The sequence below is a fragment of the Cervus elaphus genome, chromosome 19, assembly GCF_910594005.1.
Source record: "Cervus elaphus chromosome 19, mCerEla1.1, whole genome shotgun sequence".
In the NCBI taxonomy this organism is placed as follows: Eukaryota; Metazoa; Chordata; class Mammalia; order Artiodactyla; family Cervidae; genus Cervus; species Cervus elaphus.
Window position 1 is genome coordinate 28,460,447 of NC_057833.1, and position 21,751 is coordinate 28,482,197.

The following is a 21,751-nucleotide window of genomic DNA, read 5'->3' on the forward strand; positions in this document are numbered from 1 at the left end:
GGATGTTTCAAAAGAACAGCATGTATACTATCTATGGTGAAACAGATCACCAGCCCAGGTGGGATGCATGAGACAAGTGCTCCGGCCTGGTGCACTGGGAAGACCCAGAGGAATCGGGTGGAGAGGGAGATGGGAGGGGGGATCGGGATGGGGAATAAGTGTAAATCTATGGCTGATTCATATCAATGTATGACAAAACCCACTGAAATGTTGTGAAGTAATTAGCCTCCAACTAATAAAAAAATTAAAAAAAAAAAAAAAAAACATTCTCTGAGAAGTGTCTTACATTGCTTAACCAAATTGGTAGAGAATATTGATAAGAGATTAGTCATTCATTGGGGGGTGTAAATTCCTAGGAAAAAATGTGTTTAGTTTCAATCTCCATTATATTTTTGTATGGATTCTGATTACATAACTATATTACAGATTGCATTTCATTTATTAATATGCCACACCTCATCCTAAAAAAGAATGTGAGACATCTGGGACTGCAATAAATCTGATCGTTTCTAAAATGTCAGTGTTTGTCTCCTGAAATTAGATTTTCTTTCTCCTCATTTCTCTTTGAACTCATGTTCCTTAATTATTATCCTAAATATGGTGTCTCCTTTGCTTTCCTCAAAGGTATACTTTCTTTGCTCAGTTTTACCCATCTCACAATTTTTTGCTATTCATACAGCTTTCTTTTGTGATCATCATTTTCTTCCCTGCTCTGAATACTTCATCCAAATCTGCTTGAAGGTTTCTTTTCACATGTGTCACTACATTGACTGAAATATATTAATGACTTAGTATCATTTTTACTAGTCTCTCATCACAATAATGAGCTTGTAATAATATTGTGAATTTGTTTTCTAAGGGTAGTTTTAGGATAAAACCTTGTATCCGTGACAGGATAGCACTACAATCCACTAGGCTTTAAGTGTTGCTTCACTGGCAACACTTACAAAGTCACTTTTTTTAAAGATACTTTTAATCATAGCTTGTAATAGAGCATAAAGTACCCTGCCCTCATGTTGATTAATTTTTATTAAAGCCTTTTCTTTTTTAGTTTCTTGGTTTAGTCAAAGCATAATTAAACTCACATGTGTTATTAAATATAAAACTCCAACTTTCTGCCTCAGGAAAAGAGTGATAAAAAATAAACCACACATTAATTTAATTCATTCAAGAAAACTTGTGCTCACTCTTCCAGAGCCACCAATAACCAGAACATGTAATTGCAAGCATAATGCAGTGGCCACATCTGTGAGCCATAAAAAGAGCCTCTGGTTCAATTTCTGTGCTAGGCAGACAGACGCTGTTGGGAGAACCCACTCAATGCAATATATGGAAAGTCTTGCTAGATATCCATCTGCCTTGGCTACCTGGATTTTTTGCATAATATTTGAATGCAAGATAATCTTTAGAGGGCAGGAGAAGGGAATGACAGAGGATGAGATGGTTGAATGGCAGCACCGACTCAATGGACATGAGTTTGGGTAAACTCCAGGTGTTGGTGATGGACAGGGAGGCCTGGCGTGCTGCGGTTCATGGGGTCGCAAAGAGTTGAACAGGACTGAGCGACTGAACTGAACGGAACTGAATCTTTAGAATGTGTTGCTTCTGTTTTAAAAAGTGGCCCACCTGATTCTTCTAAACCTGCCACTTTGGCATCTTTTCAAAAAGAATTTCTACTGTATTCAGTTCAGAAATAATTATCCATTGTCTTAGCATATTGCATTTTGAAAATAATATCCTTTTATTTATGCACTGTAAAATCAATGTTAGATTATTTGAGTATCAGCAATGAACTGGCTCTCACACTTCTTTCTCTACCTGCATTTTTGTTTGTTTAACTTCTTTAAATAACCAGCTGAGATGTTTCATTGTGATTCATACTAAAGAAGGCAGCACGAAGAATAGAAAATGTAAGATAATAAAGGACTGTTGTTTCCCTTGGCTGAAATCATATTGGAAATTTCTTTTCTTCTCTTTAGTGATGCCACAAGATATTTTTAAGACAACGTTAAGTAGCATGCATCCCCCCCACCAAATAATCTATTCTGCTTTAACTGCTGTGTTATGCAGAACATAAATCATACTTTTTCTTAGCACTATAAATCAGTGAAATCTAAGCTGTGATTGTGCAATTATTAGCACCTTTAAAATTGTGATAAGCTCAATCTGTAGAAGAAGAGATACTGTGAAATACTATTAAAGTAAAAGGCTATGTTAGTTTGATATAAAAATATAGTTTTAGAATATGACCAGTACATTTCATTCTTAATTAAAAATGAAATTGAGTAGGTTTTTAAAAGTACAGCCACAAAGCAGAACCAAAAGATGGAAATAAACTAAAACTTTTTGAAGTATGAAACTTGAGAGGCCACAATAGTAGGCAGTAAAATCATTATTTAAAACAAGACAATTATAAATTTGTTCAGGTGACTGCAGAACAGACGTAATACACATGGGTTTCTGCCAAGCAGAAACTCATCAAGGTATGAAGTGCTACAGGATAAGAGGTTGTTTGTGCTGGTCTCAGACCCTGGCAGGTTGGAACATCTGTAGGCTCAAGGGGTGTAGTCAGCCCTGTAGTTATAGTTCATACCAAGAAGCCTGAGATGTGTATTAAATAACTTTAAGGTTATTTAGGTAGGACGTGTATTAAATAACTTTAAGCGTCTGATCTATTGTTGGAAGGTATTTTAGGATCCTATACCAAGAACACATTTTCTGGGAAGCACCTTGCCACTTTAGGGGTCACTCCCTAAAACCCAAGTAACGTGCTAAGAGCCTTACGTTCTTTGTGACATTTAACCTTACTCTAACCTCATGGGCTGAGCTGAGTTCAGTTCAGTCGCTCAGTCTTTGCGACCCCATGAATCGCAGCACGCCAAGCCTCCCTGTCCATCACCAGCTCCCGGAGTCTACTCAAACTCATGCCCATCGAGTCGGTGATGCCATCCAGCCATCTCATCCTCTGTCGTCCCCTTCTCCTTCTGCCCCCAATCCCTCCCAGAATCGGGGTCTTTTCCAATGAGTCAACTCTTCGCATGAGCTGGCCAAAGTACTGGAGTTTCAGTTTCACCATCAGTCCTTCCAATGAACACCCAGGACTGATCTCCTTTAGGATGTTCTGGCTGGATCTCCTTGCAGTCCAAGGGACTCTCAAGAGTCTTCTCCAACACCACAGTTCAAAAGCATCAATTTTTCAGCACTCAGCTTTCTTCACAGTCCAACTCTCACATCCATACATGACCACTGGAAAAACTATAGCCTTGACTGGACGGACCTTTGTTGGCAAAGTAATGTTTCTGCTTTTTAATATGCTATCTAGGTTGGTCATAACTTTCCTTCCAAGGAGTAAGCATCTTTTAATTTCAAGGCTGCAATCACCATCTGCAGTGATTTTGGAGCCCCCAGAAATAAAATCTGACACTGTTTCCACTGTTTCCCCATCTATTTCCCATGAGGTGATGGGACCAGATGCCATGATCTTAGTTTTCTGAATGTTGAGCTTTAAGCCAAGCTTTTCACTCTCCTCTTTCACTTTTATCAAGAGGCTTTTTAGTTCCTCTTCACTTTCTGCCATAAGGATGGTGTCATCTGCATATCTGAGGTTATTGATATTTCTCCCGGCAATCTTGATTCCAGCTTATGCTTCTTCCAGCCCAGCGTTTCTCATGATATACTCTGCATATAAGTTAAATAAGCAGAGTGACAATATACAGCCTTGACATACTCCTTTTCCTATTTGGAACCAGTCTGTTGTTCCATGTGCAGTTCTAACTGTTGCTTCCTGACCTGCATTCAGGTTTCTCAAGAGGCAGGTCAGGTGGTCTGGTATTCCCATCTCTTTCAGAATTTTCCACAGTTTATTGTGATCCACACAATCGAAGACTTTGGCATAGTCAATAAAGCAGAAATAGATGTTTTTCTGGTACTCTCTTGCTTTTTTGATGATCCAGCAGATATGGCAATTTGATTTCTGGTTCCTCTGAGTATTATGACCAATTTAGAGATTAAGAAATTGCCTAGGAGGGGTTTTGAGTCTTACTTGGGTGTATGCATCTATGTGGTAGATTTAGGACTGGAATATAGGTCCATCAGATTCCAAGGCCTCTGCCCTCCCACTACCCCGTGTTGCCTTCTGACTGGGGAGAAGAGCATAGGGTGATTGTTGGCTAGAAGCAGGGGACTCTCTGAGGAGTAGGGGTCTACTTCCTCCAGTATATTTTAGGTTCTCCTGAAGTGACTTGTCTAGATCTCAGTATCCATCTCTATATCCACTGGCTGGTAATTCCTCCTTCCTTCGCTCTTCCTTCTTCCTCTTCACTTAATATTAATACTGATTATAATATCCAGTCCTGTCCTTTCTGCACAAACCTGGAAAAATGGAAGGGTTTAAGTTAGATGTGGGTTCATCCTCTAGAAGGATGAGGACTGAGGGAAATGAGGGAAGACTAATCAATATTGTTATTTCTGGATGGAACACCCTACCTCAACTGCTTTAATATAGGTAACTACCTATTCCAGACTTTTAAAAGTTCCATTAGAGATCGGTTTCTGTGTAATTTCATGATCTCTCAAGTTTCACTTCTTCCCTGGGATCTAATTAGAATATTGTTATACACAATGATGTATTCCTTCATCTTTAAGAGCATTTATTTCACTTCATATTTATTTATTCCCTGTTTTTGGGTTATTTCTAACTAGGTTAGGAATTTATTAAACTAGATATTTAATTTTATATGTCTTACAGAACCAGTACTTATAAAACAGCACACAAAATAGGACTCAATAAGTAGTTGGTGAAAATATATTTGTATTTTGCATAGAAATGGAGGAAAAAATGCAAACTGTTTTCATTTGAAATTTAGAAGTACATTTCAATTACCTCTTGAATAACATCAAGATACTTTTTTTTTTTCATCAAGATACTTTTAATAGGTAGTCTCAAAAATTTTATACTATATTAAGGTTTTTTTCAATATTTATCACAAATCATTATGTTCTGCCATGCTGTAAAAACTTACTAATGGTTGGCTTTTCACCAAGAGCAAAGATATAAAAGGGTCAATTTTAATGGTTGATTGTATTATACAGAGTGAAGTAAGTCAGAAAGAGAAACATCAGTACAGTATATTAATGCATATATATGGAATTTAGAAAGACAGTTAAAAATAACCCTATATTCAAGACGGCAAAAGAGACACAAATATAAAGAACAGACTTGTGGACTGTGTGGGAGAAGGTGAGGGTGGGATGATTTGAGAGAATAGCATTGAAACATATATATTCCATATGTGAAACAGATGACCTGTGCAAGTTCAATGCATGAAGCAGGGAACTCAAAGCCAGTGCTCTGGGACAACCCAGAGTGGGAAGGGAGGTAGGTGGGGGCTTCAGGATGGGGGACACATATACATCCATGGCTGATTCATGTCAATGTATGGCAAAAACCACCACAATATTGTAACTAGCCTCCAATTAAAATAAATAAATTTAAAAAATAATAGTTAAGAAGTAGAAAGAAAAAAAAAGGTTGATTGTCTAGTTCTGTATTTTTTATAGAAATATAGATGATTTACAATGTTGTATTAACTACTGCTATGCAGCAGTGACTCAGTTATACACACACACACACACACACACACACATACAGTTGTTTTCATATCATTTTCCATTATGGTTTATCAGTATATTCAGTAATGTTCCTTATACTATACAGTAGAGCATTATTGTTTATCCATTCTATTTATATTAGGTTCTATATGTTAATCTCAAACTCCCAATCCATCACTCTTCTACCCCTCACTCCTCTGGCAAACACTAGTCTATTCTCTATGTTTGTGATTCTGATTCTGTTTCATAATTATTTTCATTTGTGTCGTATTTTAGATTTCACATATAAGTGATATCATATGATACATGTGTTTCTCTTTCTGACTAGGTCCATCCATATTGCTGTGAATGGCATAATTTTGTCTTTTTATGGCTGAGTAGTATCCCATTCTACATATGTGAAACATCCATTCATCTGTTAGCAGACATTTCGGTTGTTTCCATGTTTTGGCTATTGTGAGTAATGCTGCTATGAAGATAGGAGTGCATATATCTTTATAAATTTTATTTTTGTCTAGGTATATGACCAGGAGTGGGATTGCTGTATCATATGGCAACTCTATTTTTAGTTGTCTGAGAAACCTTCAAACCGTTTTCCACAGTGGCTGCACCAATTTATGTTTCCACACACAGTGTAGCATGGTCCCCTTTTCTCCACATCCTCTCCAGCACTTGTTATTTGTACACTTTTTAATCATGGCCATTCTGACAAGTGTGAGGTGATACTTCATTTTAGTCTTGATTTGCATTTCTTTCATAATTGATGATATTGAGCATTTTATCATCTAACTTTTGACCATTTGTATTACTTTGGTTGTTGCTGTTGTTCAGTTGTTCAAATAGTTGTGTCGACTATTTGCAACTGCATGGACTGCATCATGCCAGGCTCCTCTGTCCTTCCCTATCACCCAGAGTTTGCTCAAATTCATGTCCATTGAGTCGATGATGTCATCCAACTATCTCATCCTCCACCACCCCCTTCTCCTCCTACCCTCAATCTTTCCCAGCTTCAGGGTCTTTCCCAATGAGTAGCCTCTTTGCATCAGTTTTGGAGCTTCAGCTTTAGCATCAGTCCTTCCAATGAATATTCAGTGTTGATTTCCTTTAGGATTGACTGGCTTGATCTCCTTGCTGCCCAAGGGACTCTCAAGAGTCTTCTCCAGCACCACAGTTCCAAAGCATCAACTCTTTGACCTCAGTATTCTTTATGGTCCTACTCTCACATCAGTACATGACTACTGGAAAAACCTTAGCTTTGACTAGATGGAACTTTGTCTACAAAGTGATGTCTCTGCATTTAAAATGATGTCTAGGTTTGTCATAGTTTTTCTTCTAAGAACTAAGCATCTATTAATTTTTTGGCCGCAGTCAACATCTGTAGTGATTTTCAGTTCATTTCAGTTGCTTAGTCATGTCCGACTTTTTGGGACCCAATGGACTGCAGCATGTCAGGCTTCCCTGTCCATCAACAACTTCCAGAGCTTGCCCAAACTCATGTCCATTGAGTCGGTGATGCCATCCAACCATCTCATCCTCTGTCATCCCCTTCTCCTCCTGCCTTCAGCCTTTCCAAGCATCAGGGTCTTTTCAAATGAGTCAGTTCCTCACATCAGGTGGCCAAAGTATTGGAGATTCAGATTCAGTGTCAGTCTTTCCAATGAATATCCAGGACTGATTTCCTTTAGTATTGACTAATTGGATCTCTGCTATAAGGGACTCTCAGAGTCTTCTCTAACACCAGAGTTTAAAATCACCAATTCTTTGGTGGTCAACTTTCTTTATGGCCCAACTCTCACATCTAAACATGAGTACTTGAAAAACCATAGATTTGACTGCATGGATATTTATTGGCAAAGTAATATTTCTGCTTTTTAACATGCTGTCTAGGTTTGTCATAGCTTTTCTTCCAAGGAGCAAGTGTCTTTTAATTTCATGGCAGCAGTCACCATCTGCAGTGATTTTGGAGACCATGAAAATAAAGTCTCTCACTGCTTCCATTGTCTCCTCATCTATTTTCCATGAAGTGATGGGACAAAATGCCATGATCTTAGTCTTTTGAGTGTTGAGATTTAAGCCAGCTTTTTCACTCTTCTGTTTCACTTTCATCAAGAAGATATTCAGCTTCTCTTTCCTTTCTGACATAACAGTTTATTTGGAATTCTACTTTCAAACAGGTATATTTTTCCTTTTCTCCTCTGCCCTTCACTTCTCTTCTTTTTTTCAGCTATTTGTAAGGCTTCCTCAGACAACCATTTTGCCTTTTTGCATTTCTTCTTCTTGGGGATGGTATTGATCACCCCCTGCTGCACAGTGTTAAGAACCTCCATCCATAGTTCTTTAGACACTCTATCTATCAGATCTAATGCCTTGAATGTATTTCTCATAAGGGATATATACACATAAGGGATTTGATTTAGGTCATACCTAGATGGTTGAGTGGTTTTCCCTACTTTCTTCAATTTAAGTCTAATTTTTGCAATCATGTGTTCATGATCTGATCCACAGTCAGATTCTGGTCTTATTTTTGCTGACTGTACAGAACTTCTCCATCTTCAGCTGCAAAGAATATTATCAATATGATTTTGGTATTGGCCATCTGGTGATGTCCATGTGTAGAGTCTTTTCTTGTATTGTTGAAAGAATGTGTTTGCTATGGCCAGCATACCCTGTTGGCAAAAATCTGTTAGCCTTTGCCTTGCTTTATTTTCATAGTCCAAGGCCAAACTTGCCTATTATTCCCGGTAGCACTTGACTTCCTACTTTTGCATTCTATCCCCTATGATGAAAAGAACATCTTTTTTTGGTGTTAGTTTTAGAAGGTCTTGTGGGTCTTCATAGAACCATTCAACTTTAGCTTCTTTGGCATTAGTGGTTAAGGCATAGACTTGGATTACTGTGATATTGAATGGTTTTCCTTGGAAATGAACAGAGATCATTCTGTCATTTTTGAGAGTGCACCCATGTACAGAATTTCAGACTCATTTGTTGACAATGAAGGCTATTCCATTTCTTTTAAGGAGTTCTTGCCCACAGTAGTAAACATATAGTAATCTGAATTAAATTTGCCCATTCTGGTGCATTTTAGTTTACTGATTCCTAAAATGTTGATGTTCAACCTTGCCATCTCTTGTTTGACCACTTCCAATTTACCTTGATTCATGGACCTAAAATTCCAGGTTCCTATGCAATACTGTTGTTTACAGCATTGGAGTTTATTTCCATTACCAATCACATCCACAGCTGAGTGTTGTTTTTGTTTTGGCTCAGCCTCTGCGTTCTTTCTGGAGCTATTTCTCACTCTTCTCCAGTAGCATACTGGGCACCTACCGACCTGGGGAATTCATCTTTCAGTGTCATATCTTTTTGCCTTTTCATACTGTTCATGGGGTTCTCAAGGCAAGGATACTGAACTGGTTTGCCATTCCCTTCTCCAGTGGACTACATTTTGTCAGAACTCTCCACCATGACCCATCCACCTTGGTTTACCCTACACCACATGGCTCAGAGTTTCACTGAGTTATACAAGGCTGTGATCCAAGGGATCAGTTTGGTTAGTTTTCTGTAACTGTGTATCTGGGTCTTGCTCTGATGGGTGGGGACATACTCAGCAAATCTTAATCCAATTTTATGTTGATGGGTGGGGCTGTGTTCCCTCCCTGTAGTTAGATCTGAGGCCAAACTATGGTAGAGATGATGGTTACCTCCTTCAAAACAACTTATGCCAGGTCTGTTGTATTCAGTGCCCCTGATCCCACATCAGGCCACTGTCAACCCATGCCTCAGCTGGAGAATCCTGGACACTCACAAGCAAGTCTGGCTCAGTCTCTTGTGGGATCACTGTTCCTTTTCCCTCGGTCCTGTATGCACAAGGTTTTGTCTGTGCCCTCCAACAGTCTATTTCCCCAGTCCTATGGAAGTTCTGTAATAAAATCCCACTGGCCTTTGAAGTCAAATTTCCTGCGGGTTCTCAGTCCCTTAGCTGGATCCCCAGCTTGGGAAATCTGATGTGAGCCCTAGAACTTTTGCAACAGTGGGAGAACTGTGATTTTAGAGCCCAGAAAATAAAGTCTGTCTCTACTTCTATATTTTCCCCTTCTATTTGCCATGAAGTGATGGGACCAGATTCCATGATCTTAGTTTTTTAATGTTGAGTCTTAAACCAGCGTTTTCACCCTCCTCTTTCACTTTTATCAAGAAACTCTTTAGTTCTTCTTCACTTTCTGCCATAAGGGTGGTGTCATCTGCATATCTGAGGTTATTGATATTTCTCCCGGCAATCTTGATTCCAGCTTGTGCTTCATCCAGTCCAACATTTCACATGAAGTACTCTGCATATAAATTAAATAAACAAGGTGACAATATACAGCCTTGACATACTCCTTTCCCAATTTTGAAACAGTCTGTTGTTCCATGTCTGATTCTAACTGTTGCTTCATGACCTGCATACAGGTTTCTCAGGGAGCAGATTAGATTGTCTGATATTTACATCTCTTGAAGAATTTTCCACAGTTTGTTGTAATCCTCATAGTCAAAGGCTTTAGCATAGTTAATGAATCAGATATTTTTCTGGATTTCCCTTGCTTTTTCTATGATCTAATGTGAAGTGAAAGTTGCTCTGCTCAATCATGTCTGCCTCTGTGATCCCCTGGACTATACAGTCTATGGAATTCTCCAGGGGATTCTCCCTTTTCCAGGGGATCTTCCCTACCCAGAGATTGAACCCAGATGTCCTGCATTGCAGGCAGATTATTTACTAGCTGAGCCACCAGGGAAGCTCTATGAGCCAATGGATGTTTGCAATTTGATCTCTGGTTTCTCTGCTTTTCCTAAATCCAGGTTGAACATCTGGAAGTTCTCAGTTCACTTGTTACTGAAGCCAACTGGAAGCATTTTGAGCATTAACTTGCCAATATGTGAAACAAGAGCAATCGTGTGGTAGTTTGAACATTCTTTGGCATTGCCCTTTGGGATTGGAATGAAAACTGACCTTTTCAGTCCTGTGGCCAGTGTCGAGAAATGTCTATTTATGTCTTCTGCCCATTTTCAGCTGAGTTCTTTTCTTTTGTTGTTGAGTTGTATGAACTGTTTGTATACTTGTAAATTAAACCCTTTTCAGTCTCATCATTTGCAAATATAGTCTGTAGGATGGGCTTCTGTCAGGGAGTGTTTGATGGGAGGATTCCTACGTGCTGTCTCTCATGAGCCCTTTGTCCCTCTTCAAGCGGAACAGCACGCTGCTCCCAGGGATGAGGTCATTGTGTGAGGCAGGCTTGGGTCTCCTTTAGTAAACATTCTCTTTTTGACAAAATTGCTTAGTCTTGCTCCCTTTTCTTGAGATATGGATTGTCTCCTGACCTTGTGACTAACCTTACCCCTTGTTCCCTTGGTAACGGTTGCTGTACATTTGGTTCTCTGATCTCTATCATTCCCAAAAGAAGTCTCTTGTACCACAGCCTATATATACTCATAGAAAAATCATTAAAGCACCTTTGCTCCATCAGAGCTTAGGTCCCCGTGTCTTTTCTGTTTCTCTCTTTCTCTCTCTCTCTTTTTTTCTGGCTGTTTCTCTGGAGCATGGAGACCCGTCATGCTCACTTTCCTGCCCGGGCTTCTAAGACCCTCTCCAGAAGGCACTTTGTGCCTTCACCCCCTCGAGGGGGCGCCTGGTGCCTTCATGAGCAATGCAAGTCCTGTGTCAAGGGCTTTATTGGTCCTCTGCGTAAACCAGGGACTATCAGCCTCTTTCTCTCTTTTACTTTCTTATTGTCGACTTCCTACCACCAGGTTCCGGTCCATTAAAGGACCCCAGCAGGCTTCCCTTGCAGCTCAGTGGTAAAGAATCTCCCTCCTAATGCAGGAGTTATGGGTTCAATCCCTGGGTTGGGAAAATCTGCTGGAGAAGGAAACAGCAACCCACCTCAGTTGGATAATCCTATGGACAGAGGAGACTGGCAGACTACAACCATGGGGTCAAAAAAGAGTCAGACAGGGCTTAGCAACTAAACAGTAATATCTGTCTGTAGGATTTCTTTTCATTTTGTTTATGGTTTTCCTGCTGTGCAAAAGTTTGTAACTTTGATAAAGTCCCATTTGTTTATTTTTATTACTTTGGGGACTGACCTAAAAAATAACATTGGTAAGATTTAGGTAAGATTTACCTCAGACAATGTTTTGCCTATGTTCTCTTCTAGGAATCTTAGGAATTTCTAGGAGTGTTATGTTCAATCATTTTAAGTTTATTTTTGTGTATGGTGAGAGTGTATGTTTTAACTTTATTGATTTACATGTGGCTATCCAACTTTCCCAACACTACTTTCTGAAGAGATCGTCTTTTCCCTATTGTATCCCCCTGCCCTCATTTGTCAAAGATTAATTGACCATAGGGGTGTGGGTTTATTTCTGGGGTCTCTATTCTGTTTCATTGATCCATATGTCTGTTCTTGCACCACTATTTTGATTATGGTAGCTTTGTAGTATTGTCTGAAGTCTGGAAGGGTTATGCCTCTTGTTTTTTTTTTGTTTTTTTCCCGGCATTGTGTTGGAAATTCTGGTTTTTTATGTTTCCATATAATTTTTTTTTCATTTATTTTTATTAGTTGGAGGCTAATTACTTTACAATATTGTAGTGGTTTTTGCCATACATTGACATGAATTAGCCATGGATTTACATGTGTTCCCCATCCTGATCCCCCCTCCCACCTCTCTCCCCATCCAGCTCTGTGAAAACTGTTATCAGTAATTTGACAGGGATCATGTTAAGTCCGTATGGGCTTCCCTTGTGGCTCAGATGGTAAAAAATCTGCTTGCAATAAAGGAGACCTGAGTTTGATCCCTGGATCAGGAAAATCCCCTGAAGAAGGGAATGGCAACCCACTCCAGTATTCTTGCCTGGAGAATTCCATGGACAGAGGAGCCCAGTGGACTACAGTCCATGGAGATGTAAAGAGTTGGACACACACACACACATATTAAGTCTATAGATTGCTTTGGGTAGTATGGTCATTTTAACAACATTGCAATATTATTTCTTCTAAAACTGGGATATATTTCCATTTCTTTGAATCATCTTAAATTTCCTTTGTAAATGTTTTATAGTTCTCTGCATAGACGTCTTTCTCCTACTTGGTGAGGTTTATTAAGTGTTTATTTTTTTGACTTCTTTTTTTTTTTTTGGTTTACATTTCCTTTCTGATATTTCATTGTTACTGTAAAGAAATGAATTGATTTCTGTATGTTAATCTTTTATCCTGTTACCTTGTTGAATTTGTTGATCAGTTCTACTAGTTTTTGCATGGAGACTTTAGGGTTTTCTATATATAATATCATATCATCTACTTATAGTGATGATTTCACCTCTTCCCTTCCAATTTGGGCATATTTATTTATTCATTTTTCTGACTGTTGTAGCTGTCTTTCAATACTACATTGATAGAAGAAGTGAGATTGGGTCTTCTTGTCTCATTCTAGATTTTAGTGAGAATCTGGAATTTTTATCATTTAGTATTATATTGGCTGTGGGTTTGTCATAAGTAGCTTTTACTATCTTGAGATGCATTTCCTCTGTATCCACTTTGTTAAGAGCTTTTGTCATGAATGGATATTGAATTTTTTCAAAGGCTTTTTCAGCATGTATTGAGGTGATCATGTGATTTTTGTTTATGTAATGTATCACATTGATTTATTTGTGGATGTTTAATCCTCCTATGAATGTGGAATGTATCCTACTTGGTTTTTGTATGTGATCTTTTTTATGTGTTGTTGGATTCAGTTTGCTAATATTTTGTTGAGAATTTTTACATCTATATTTTTCAAAGATATTGGCCTGTAATTTTATTTTTTGGTGATGTCTTTGGTTTTGGTATCCTTGGGAGTGTTCCTTCCTCTTCAATATTTTGGAAGAGTTTGAGAAGGATTAGTATAAGTTCTTCTTTGAATGTTTGGCAGAATTTACCTGTAAAGTCATCTGGTTTTGGACTTTTATTTATAGGGAGTTTTTTTTTTTTAGTTTATTTTTATAATTGAAGGATATTTGCTTTACAGAATTGTGTTGGTTTCTGCCAAACCTCAACATGAATCAGCCATGGATATAATACATAGGTCCCCTCCCTCTTGAACCTCCCTCCCCATCCCACGCCTCTAGGTTGTTACAGAATTCCTGTTTGAGTTCCCTGAGTCATACAACAAATTGGCAATGGGAGTTTTTAAATTACAGATTCTATTTGACTTTTAATGATCAGTCTGTTCAAATCATGCATTCTTGATTCAATTTTGGTAAGCTGTGTATGTCTAGAAACTTGCCCATTTCTTCTAGCTTGTCAGATTTTTTACATATATATGTGTTCATAATATTTCCTTATTATTTTTTTTTTTTGTATTTCTGAAGTATCAGTTAATGTCTCCTTCATATCTTATTTTGTTTATCTGAATTCTCTCCTTACCTTCTTGGTAAGCCTGGCCAGAGACTTGCCAATCTTGTTTATCCTTATAGATAACCAGCTCTTGGTTTTATTGAATTTTTTTCTATTTTTGATCTTAATTTATTTCCTCTCTGATCTTTATTATTTCCTTCATTCTGCAACTTGTGTTTTTGCTGATTCTTTTTCAAGTTATTTTAAGTGATAGGCTTGTTCATTTGAGATTTTTCCTGTTTTTTTGAGGAAGACCTGTTTCACTATGAACTTCCCTCTAAGAACAGTTTTTGCTGCACACCATAGATTTTGTACGGCTGTGTTTTCATTGTCATATGTCTCAAAGTGTTTTAAATTTTCTCTTTGATTTCATCATTGACTTGATAGTTTTTTAGCATGATGTTTTTAGTCTCCATGTAATTGCTTTTTTCTCATTTCTTTTTCTGTGGTTGATTTCTAGTTTCATACCATTCTGATCAGAAAAGATGCTTGAGATAATTTGTATATTCTTAAATTTGTTGATGATTGTTTTGTACACTAGTAAGTGGTCAATCCTAGAGAATCTCCCATGTGCACTTGAAAAGAATTTGTATTTTGCTTTTTTGGATGTAATGTCCTGAAAATATAATTAGGTCTAACTGTTCTATTGTATCATTTAGAATCTGTTGCCTTACTGAATCTCTGTCTCTAAGATCTGTCCATTGATGTAAGTGAGGTGTTATGATCTCCTACTATTTACTGTGTTGCTTTCAGTTTATCCCTTTATGTTTATTAGTATTGTTTCATATATTTGGGTACTCATATTAGGTTTATATTAATCAGCATAAAATCCTCTTCTTGTATTGATTCTTTTATCATTATATAGTGTCCTTCTTTATCTTTCCTTATGGGCTTTGTTTTAAAGTCTATTTTGTCTGACATGAGTACTGAAACCCCTGATCTCATCTCATTTCTGTTCGAAACATCTTTTTCCATTTCATCACTTTTAATCTTTGTGTGTCCTTTGCCCTAAAGTGGATCTCTTGTAGGCAGCACTTTGTAGACTCTTGCTTTTTCTTTCTTTCTTTCTTTCTTTTTTATCCAATATGCTATTCTGTGTGTTTTGCTTGGAGCATTTAGTACATTGACATTTAAGGTAATTATTGATAAGTATGTATTTATTGCCATTTTGAGCTTTGTTTTTCCATCGACTTTACATTTCTTCTCTGTCCCTTTTTTCTTTTGTGGTTTAATGATTTTCTTTTGTATTATACTTATGTTCTTTTCTTTTTGGTTTTAGTGAATTTATTGTATATTTTTGATTTTTGATTACCCTGTTTTTCGATTATGTTAATCCCTTACTATATCTACTTGCCCTAGACTGTTAGTCATATAGTCTCAAACACATTTTAGGGAGGAAAATACCCTGTATTTTCTTACTCCCCCCGCCCCCATATTTTATGATTTTGATGTCCTCTCTTATATCTTTATGTTCGTCCTTTTGCTGTTTATTGTGATTATCATTACTTTCACAGAAAATTTGATTTTTTTAATCTTTGTACTGACTTAAGTGTTTTATTTTCCAATTGTAATTTTCTCTTCCCTGTAAATTCTTTCTTATTTTATATTTAGAGAAAGACCTTTCAGTATTTCCTTTAGAATAGTTTTGCTTGTCTGAGAAATTCTTTATCTCTCTTCCTATTCTAAATGATAACCTTGCTGGTAGAGTATCCTAGGTTGCAGATTGTTCCCTTTCAGGATTTTGAGTGTATCTTGCCCACTCCATTCTGGCCTACAACATTTTTGAGGAGAAGTCACCTGATAGTCTTATGGGGTTTCCCTTGTAATAAACTCTTTTGTTTTTATCTTGTTGCCTTTAGAATACTCTCTTTAACTTTTCCAAGCTTTAATTATAATATGTCTTGTTGTAGGTCTGTTTGGGACCTTCTCTGCTTCCTCGATATTTGTTTCCTTCTTTAGGTTTAGGAAGTGTTCAGTCATTATTTATTTAAATATATTTTTGATCTCTTCTTCTCTTCTGGAATCCCTATTAAGCATAGGTCTGCATGCTTTATATTATCTCATAGATCTTTCATATTGCTTTAATTTTCTTTTTATTAATTTGGCTTTCTATCTTCTTTCCTTATTGGGTGATTTCCATTATTCTATCTTTCAGGTCACTTGTTCATTCTTCTGCATTATTCATTCTGCTATCCATTGCCTTCAGCTCAGCTTCTGTCTCTGCAAATGAATTTTCTAATTTTTCTTGGTTCCTATTATAGTTTCTAGTTCCTTTTTTTTTCCACAATAGTCTGAATTTCTCTTGATACACTTTCTTAATTCCTTCAGTATTCTCATTGTCTCCTTTTAGAAACCAGTGTATTAGACTGAAGAGGTCTGTTTCACCATTTGTTCTTTCAGGGGAACTCTCTTGGTCTTTTAACTGGGAGTAGTGCTTTTGCTTCTTCATTTTCCTTACATTTCTCCTACTCTGTGAGTTTAGGAGAAATAATTATCTACTATGGTTTTGGAGGGCTATTTATGTGTGGGGCTGTTCCTGTGTAGCTTGTTTAGGTTTAGTATATTTGATGCAAGGGCTGTTTTTAGTACAGTAGCCTGTCTTCTCTTTCCTCAGTGTGAGCTGATTGTTATCCCCTTGATAAGAGTTAAGCAGATGCAGTGACCAGTGCCCAGTCCTGAGGTTCTCAATGGTGGCAGTTTAGGCACACCCCTGGGCATGCAGTGGGAGTGGGTATACCTTGTGACCACTCCTGGAGTCTAGGAAGGAGACACTGGTGACCTGTGACCACTCTTGGCATCCCCCTTTGGAGCCAACAAAGGCAGTGTCCTGCCCTCTGTAGGCACGGGGGGAAAGGCTACAATCTTACCTCATTCTCCCCATGCCCTCCAAACGATGGTGACTGGCCTATAAGGTGGTCCAGGTTTCCTCTTCGTATAGCCACCAGCCACAGTTTCACAGGATTCCCACTCCCTCAGTCTGTCTCAACATAGTCAACCTCAATCCTTTCCCCAGGTCTGATCCCTGAAGCCCAAGTTCCAGCATCCATCACCCTCCAGCACTGGCAGACGCGCGTGTCAGGCTGGGGAGTGCGGGGCAGGGCACCATCTGGGCAGTGTTCCCCCTGCTCTGGCTGCCACTGACAGGCTGCCGTGCCCTCCTCTGAGGCTCAGAAGCCCCGCTTCTGTCCCAGCCAACCTTCCTGATGGTGAAGGGCTTCTCTAGGTGAAGGAACCTTTCCTCTTTCACAGCTCTTTCCGAGGGGCACAGCTTGTGACCCAACTCCTTTTTTTTTTTTTTTTAATCTTTTTTCGTACCTGGTTACATGGAGATTTCCTTGGTCCTTCAGTAGTCTGAAGTCTTCTTCCAATGTTCAGTAGATATTCTGTGAGGATCGTTCTACATATAGATGTATTTTTGATATATTTGTGGGAGAAGGTGAGCTTCATGTCCTACTACTCTGCCATCTTGATCACTCCCTAAGTCTTTTACCCTTTATAATACACCTTTCCTTGTTCTTCAGAGGTTTGGGATGCCAGCCCATGGAAAGAAAAATTAGCTCCAGATTCAGAGGCACTGCAAAATAAAATTGGGAATCCTTATGAAAGTGGATAAGGGGAGAAGTGTGATACAGTAGCAGGGAGGGGATGCATGAGTTGGGGGAAATGATAAGAAATAATGTCTATGAGAATAAAATCATTAGCAAAGCCATTTAAGTATTTTGTGCATGCCTGGAGCAAACGAGTTGGTACTAATTTGTATTTAGTTTATGTGCTCTGATAATACCAAGAGTAACTTGTGTTTATACAGTGACTTAAATACGTAGAAAGTAAAATGACCATTTCCCCAAGGAAGCTGGAAAACATCAATATTAAATAATCTGTTCATGTCCACATTGATTGTAATTAAACAAACCAGGCTCTTATATTTTCTTTATACCAAGCCCTGGTCTTCAGATGCCATATATTATGTGAAACTTCAGGCTAATTGTATCTATCCTGACAGAAATCTCTAACTCCCAGTTCATTTTGTTTGGTCAAAAGGATTATTAAACCCGAACTGTTAAGAACCTCAATTAGTTCTCTGGCATTCATTGTGCCTTAAATAAAGTTTTTTTTGTTTTGTTTTTTGTTTTTTTATAGTCTTAGTTTTGGGGGTAGTTATCAGTAGAATTTAAATTCTATTTAGTTTAATTTAACCTATATTTACCCTAAAATAACTTTTTAATTTTTGTTCCCTTTTATGCAACTATTATTGATATTTAGTAAGAAAGGAAAAGAAATATCACTTGTTGATGTTCATCATGCACTAAATATCTTTCTGAATGATTTTGTAGACATAATTCAATATAATACTGTATCTCAAATAAGACATTATCTTCAGTTCAGTTCAGTTCAGTTCAGTTCAGTCGCTCAGTCGTGTCCGACTCTCTGCGACCCCATGAATCGCAGCACGCCAGGTCTCCCTGTCCATCACCAACTCCTGGAGTTTACAATTCAATATATACTCAACAAGATTTTTAATAAATGACTGCCATATATCAGGTATTGTGCTAAGGTACAGAGATACAAAGAGAGAAAACATATTTGCTGTTTGTGTGGGGTTCTTTTCAGTCAAGGAAAAGAGAGACAATGAAGATAAAGCTAAAATATTGCAGATGCTATGATCACAATATATAATTCATACATTCATTGTGGTTTGTCAGGCACAGTTTTAAGTGCTGGGCAATGACACCTAATGACAGTGAATGAAACAGAAAGATCTCTTCCCACACAGAGCTGGCATTCAGGTATTCATCCTAAGGATCACAAAAGACAATCATTTGGGATCATAGAAATGGCTATTAGGAATCTTTGGAACATCAGTTATATATCAAAATGATTGAGTGAACCTCTGGGAGTAAAGCTACTTTTCAATCTGTAACCTCATATCCTTGAAGTAATGCACAGGGTAAGCCGTGGTGGCAGGTTTCCACTATCAGGGTCCTTTCTGAAACCAACTAGTTCCTAAAGCTGTCAATTTTCTCTACCTGCACCATCATGAAAGATAAATTCATTTAAGGCCAAATAAGGTAGAATGGTACAATTTGTCTCACTTGATTCAGTGGTAATGTCTTCAATTCTTTGGTGTATGTTAGATCAGAAGAGATTTTTCTTTCTTAAATGGAAGACTCTTAAGGATGTGAAACTAGTTTGCTCTGTTGTTCAGTCTTTCAATTCTAGTATAATCCAAATGTGCCTTTATCCTTCTTTTTCTTTCCTTGTGCAAAAAGATATCACCTATAGGTTTTCCATGTTAATATTATGATAATTTAATAATTTAAGAGAAACCATATCTTCATAAATTGTCATTATTAATATTGTCTCTTAAGAGGCTGGATATTCTCAATGAGCAAAAATATCTGCTTGCATCCTCAAGTTATGTTTTGAAATCAAGCAAGATTACTAGTTAATGTGGAACACACATTGAAAATATCAAATGCCCAAACCCTGTGAACTCCTATAACTGATTTTATTCATATTGTTAATTTCACTGAACAGAGAGCTACAGAGAAAGCTCTTTTGTTGCAGCCTTTATAAAAATCACTTATTTCTTTATTATTTCTTTAGTTGCCATTTTTTATTATATTTTTTATTAGATGTTTTTCTAAAAGTATTGAGTCTACTTTATTTAGTCAGTAAACAATTACTGAGTGTCAGAACTATGCTGGGTTATAATGAAATTGACATATAAAATCATTCACATCAAATGAAGGTGAGAGGAAATAAAGATCACTATGTTAAAGGTTGGTATTAATAATTCTGTGACAGACATATTTTATACTACAGTTATGATTCTAATCTACTTTTCATTTTCTTAGCACATAACCTCTCTACAGTGCTTTTGAAACATTAAGATATAAGGAATAGTCTGACTAGCATGTTGAAATTGTGATTCCTGGGCCCTAGAGAAATTCAGAAGGTCTAGGAATCTGCATTTTCACAAAACCCAGGTTCTTTGGAAGCTGGTGATCCTTACCTTAGACTTCACTTGGAGAAAGAGTTCCTTTGTGGCCTTTCCTTTTGCAGAGGCTTTCCCAGGCGAAGATTCCATGAGGTCTCTTTTCAGTCTTCCATCTACTTATCTTAATGCCATGCTGTCAGGATTGTCAGTTGAGATTTACCAGGTTGATTTCAGTATGTTGACAGCTGTAGTTAGGCTGAGAAGCGGTGAGGCAATAGTCAATGGTGTCAAAGTCTGCCTCTAATGGTGGGGCTATCTGGAAGATGATGGAAGGCCCCCCATGGCATGATAAGAGAATGCTTTTTAAAGAAGTTTAAGCACCAGCTAGGAACTACTTACCTGTTGGGGAGTACTTTACAAGTATTAATTATTTAACTCTCATGAAAAAAATCTATAAAGCAAGTACTACTATATGTTCATTGCCCATGAGGACATTGAGGCAAAATAACCCAGCATCACAAAGCTATTATACTATGTGGTAGAGCAGGGATTTGAACTCAAGTGGTCTGATTCTAGGATTTGGTAACATAATTTCTATATGCCTTTCCCTTAGTCAAAGGAACATCCTTTGATCCTTTTGCTACCAAGATTCATATCAGAATGACTTCCAGTAAGTTACATAAACAGATAGAAAAACAAACAAAAATCATCTCAAAAGGAAAACAATACAAACATTACATAGGATAGATTTTAGTGTATTTTCAGATCAAAGGTGTATTTCAGCTTCAAATTACAGGAATACTCTAGTAAAGCAAAAAGACCCCAGTAGACACATAACAGTGTAGGGTAACATATTTCATATTCTCAGAAGAGAAGATAATTCCTTTTACAATTTTTTTTCCCTTGAAACACAGGATATTCCATTAAGAGCATGAATTTTTGAGTCAGAAAGATCAGGCTTCTAATTCTTACCTGTCACTTACTTGCTTGATGATCTATGGCACTTTGCTTACCGTAACTCTCAGCTTCTATGGAATGAACATGCCAATACAAGGTTTGGTGAATATTAAATGAGATAATTGTGTGAAGTGTCTTGTGTCAAATGGCTTGACAGCGTTGAGAAGGTTGCATTCTTTCAACAATCAGTTTCTATTTACTGGTGGTATTATTATCAGCAGTGGGTTTCCTTGGTGGCTCAGATGGTAAAGAATCTGCTTACAATGCAGGAGACCTGGGTTTGATCCCTAGGTTGGGAAAATTCCCTGGAGAAGGAAATGGCAACCCATTCCAATACTCTTGCCTGGAGAATCCTATGGGCAGAGAAGCCTGGTGGGCTACAGTTCATGGGTTTCCAAAAGAGGCAGATATGACTGAGTGACTAACACACGGTAATAATAAATTTAATACTCTTAGTAGAATGTATTAGAATATTTTTGGTGGAAAGATTTTAAAAGTTGAATTGATGGCGAATCTTCCTTTTGACATCATGATTATAAAATGTTTATATTGTGCCTTTGAGATGTTCTGATCTATGATTGGCCTACTTATCTTTACCAGGTGATCAAACCAACACCCCTCAACTGCTAGCCCTGGCCTCACGCCTGCGGGAGAGTGCTGAATTCTTTCAGTCAGATGAGATGCGTCCTGCTAATGACCCCAAGGAAAGAGCTCCCATCCGTGTGCGGATGCTGAATGACATTCTCCAGGACATGGAGAAGAGCTTCCTAGTGCAGCATGCACCCCCAGGGTTTTACAGGTAGGAAGTTTGCTCACATTTGGTATTTTCATGCCT

The 21,751-nt window shown here is 37.8% G+C and overlaps 1 protein-coding gene across 8 annotated transcripts in view; it reads left to right on the forward strand.

Moving 5' to 3' along the window:
- The window catches only part of NAALADL2 (N-acetylated alpha-linked acidic dipeptidase like 2), a 1,495,786-nt gene that overhangs the window by 1,394,768 nt on the left and 79,267 nt on the right, over positions 1-21,751 (forward strand). For all 8 annotated transcript variants that reach the window (XM_043875325.1, XM_043875329.1, XM_043875328.1 and 5 more), the window contains one exon: positions 21,517-21,715. In XM_043875325.1, the coding sequence (XP_043731260.1) occupies positions 21,517-21,715 (199 nt within the window). The remainder of the gene's footprint in view (positions 1-21,516; positions 21,716-21,751) is intronic.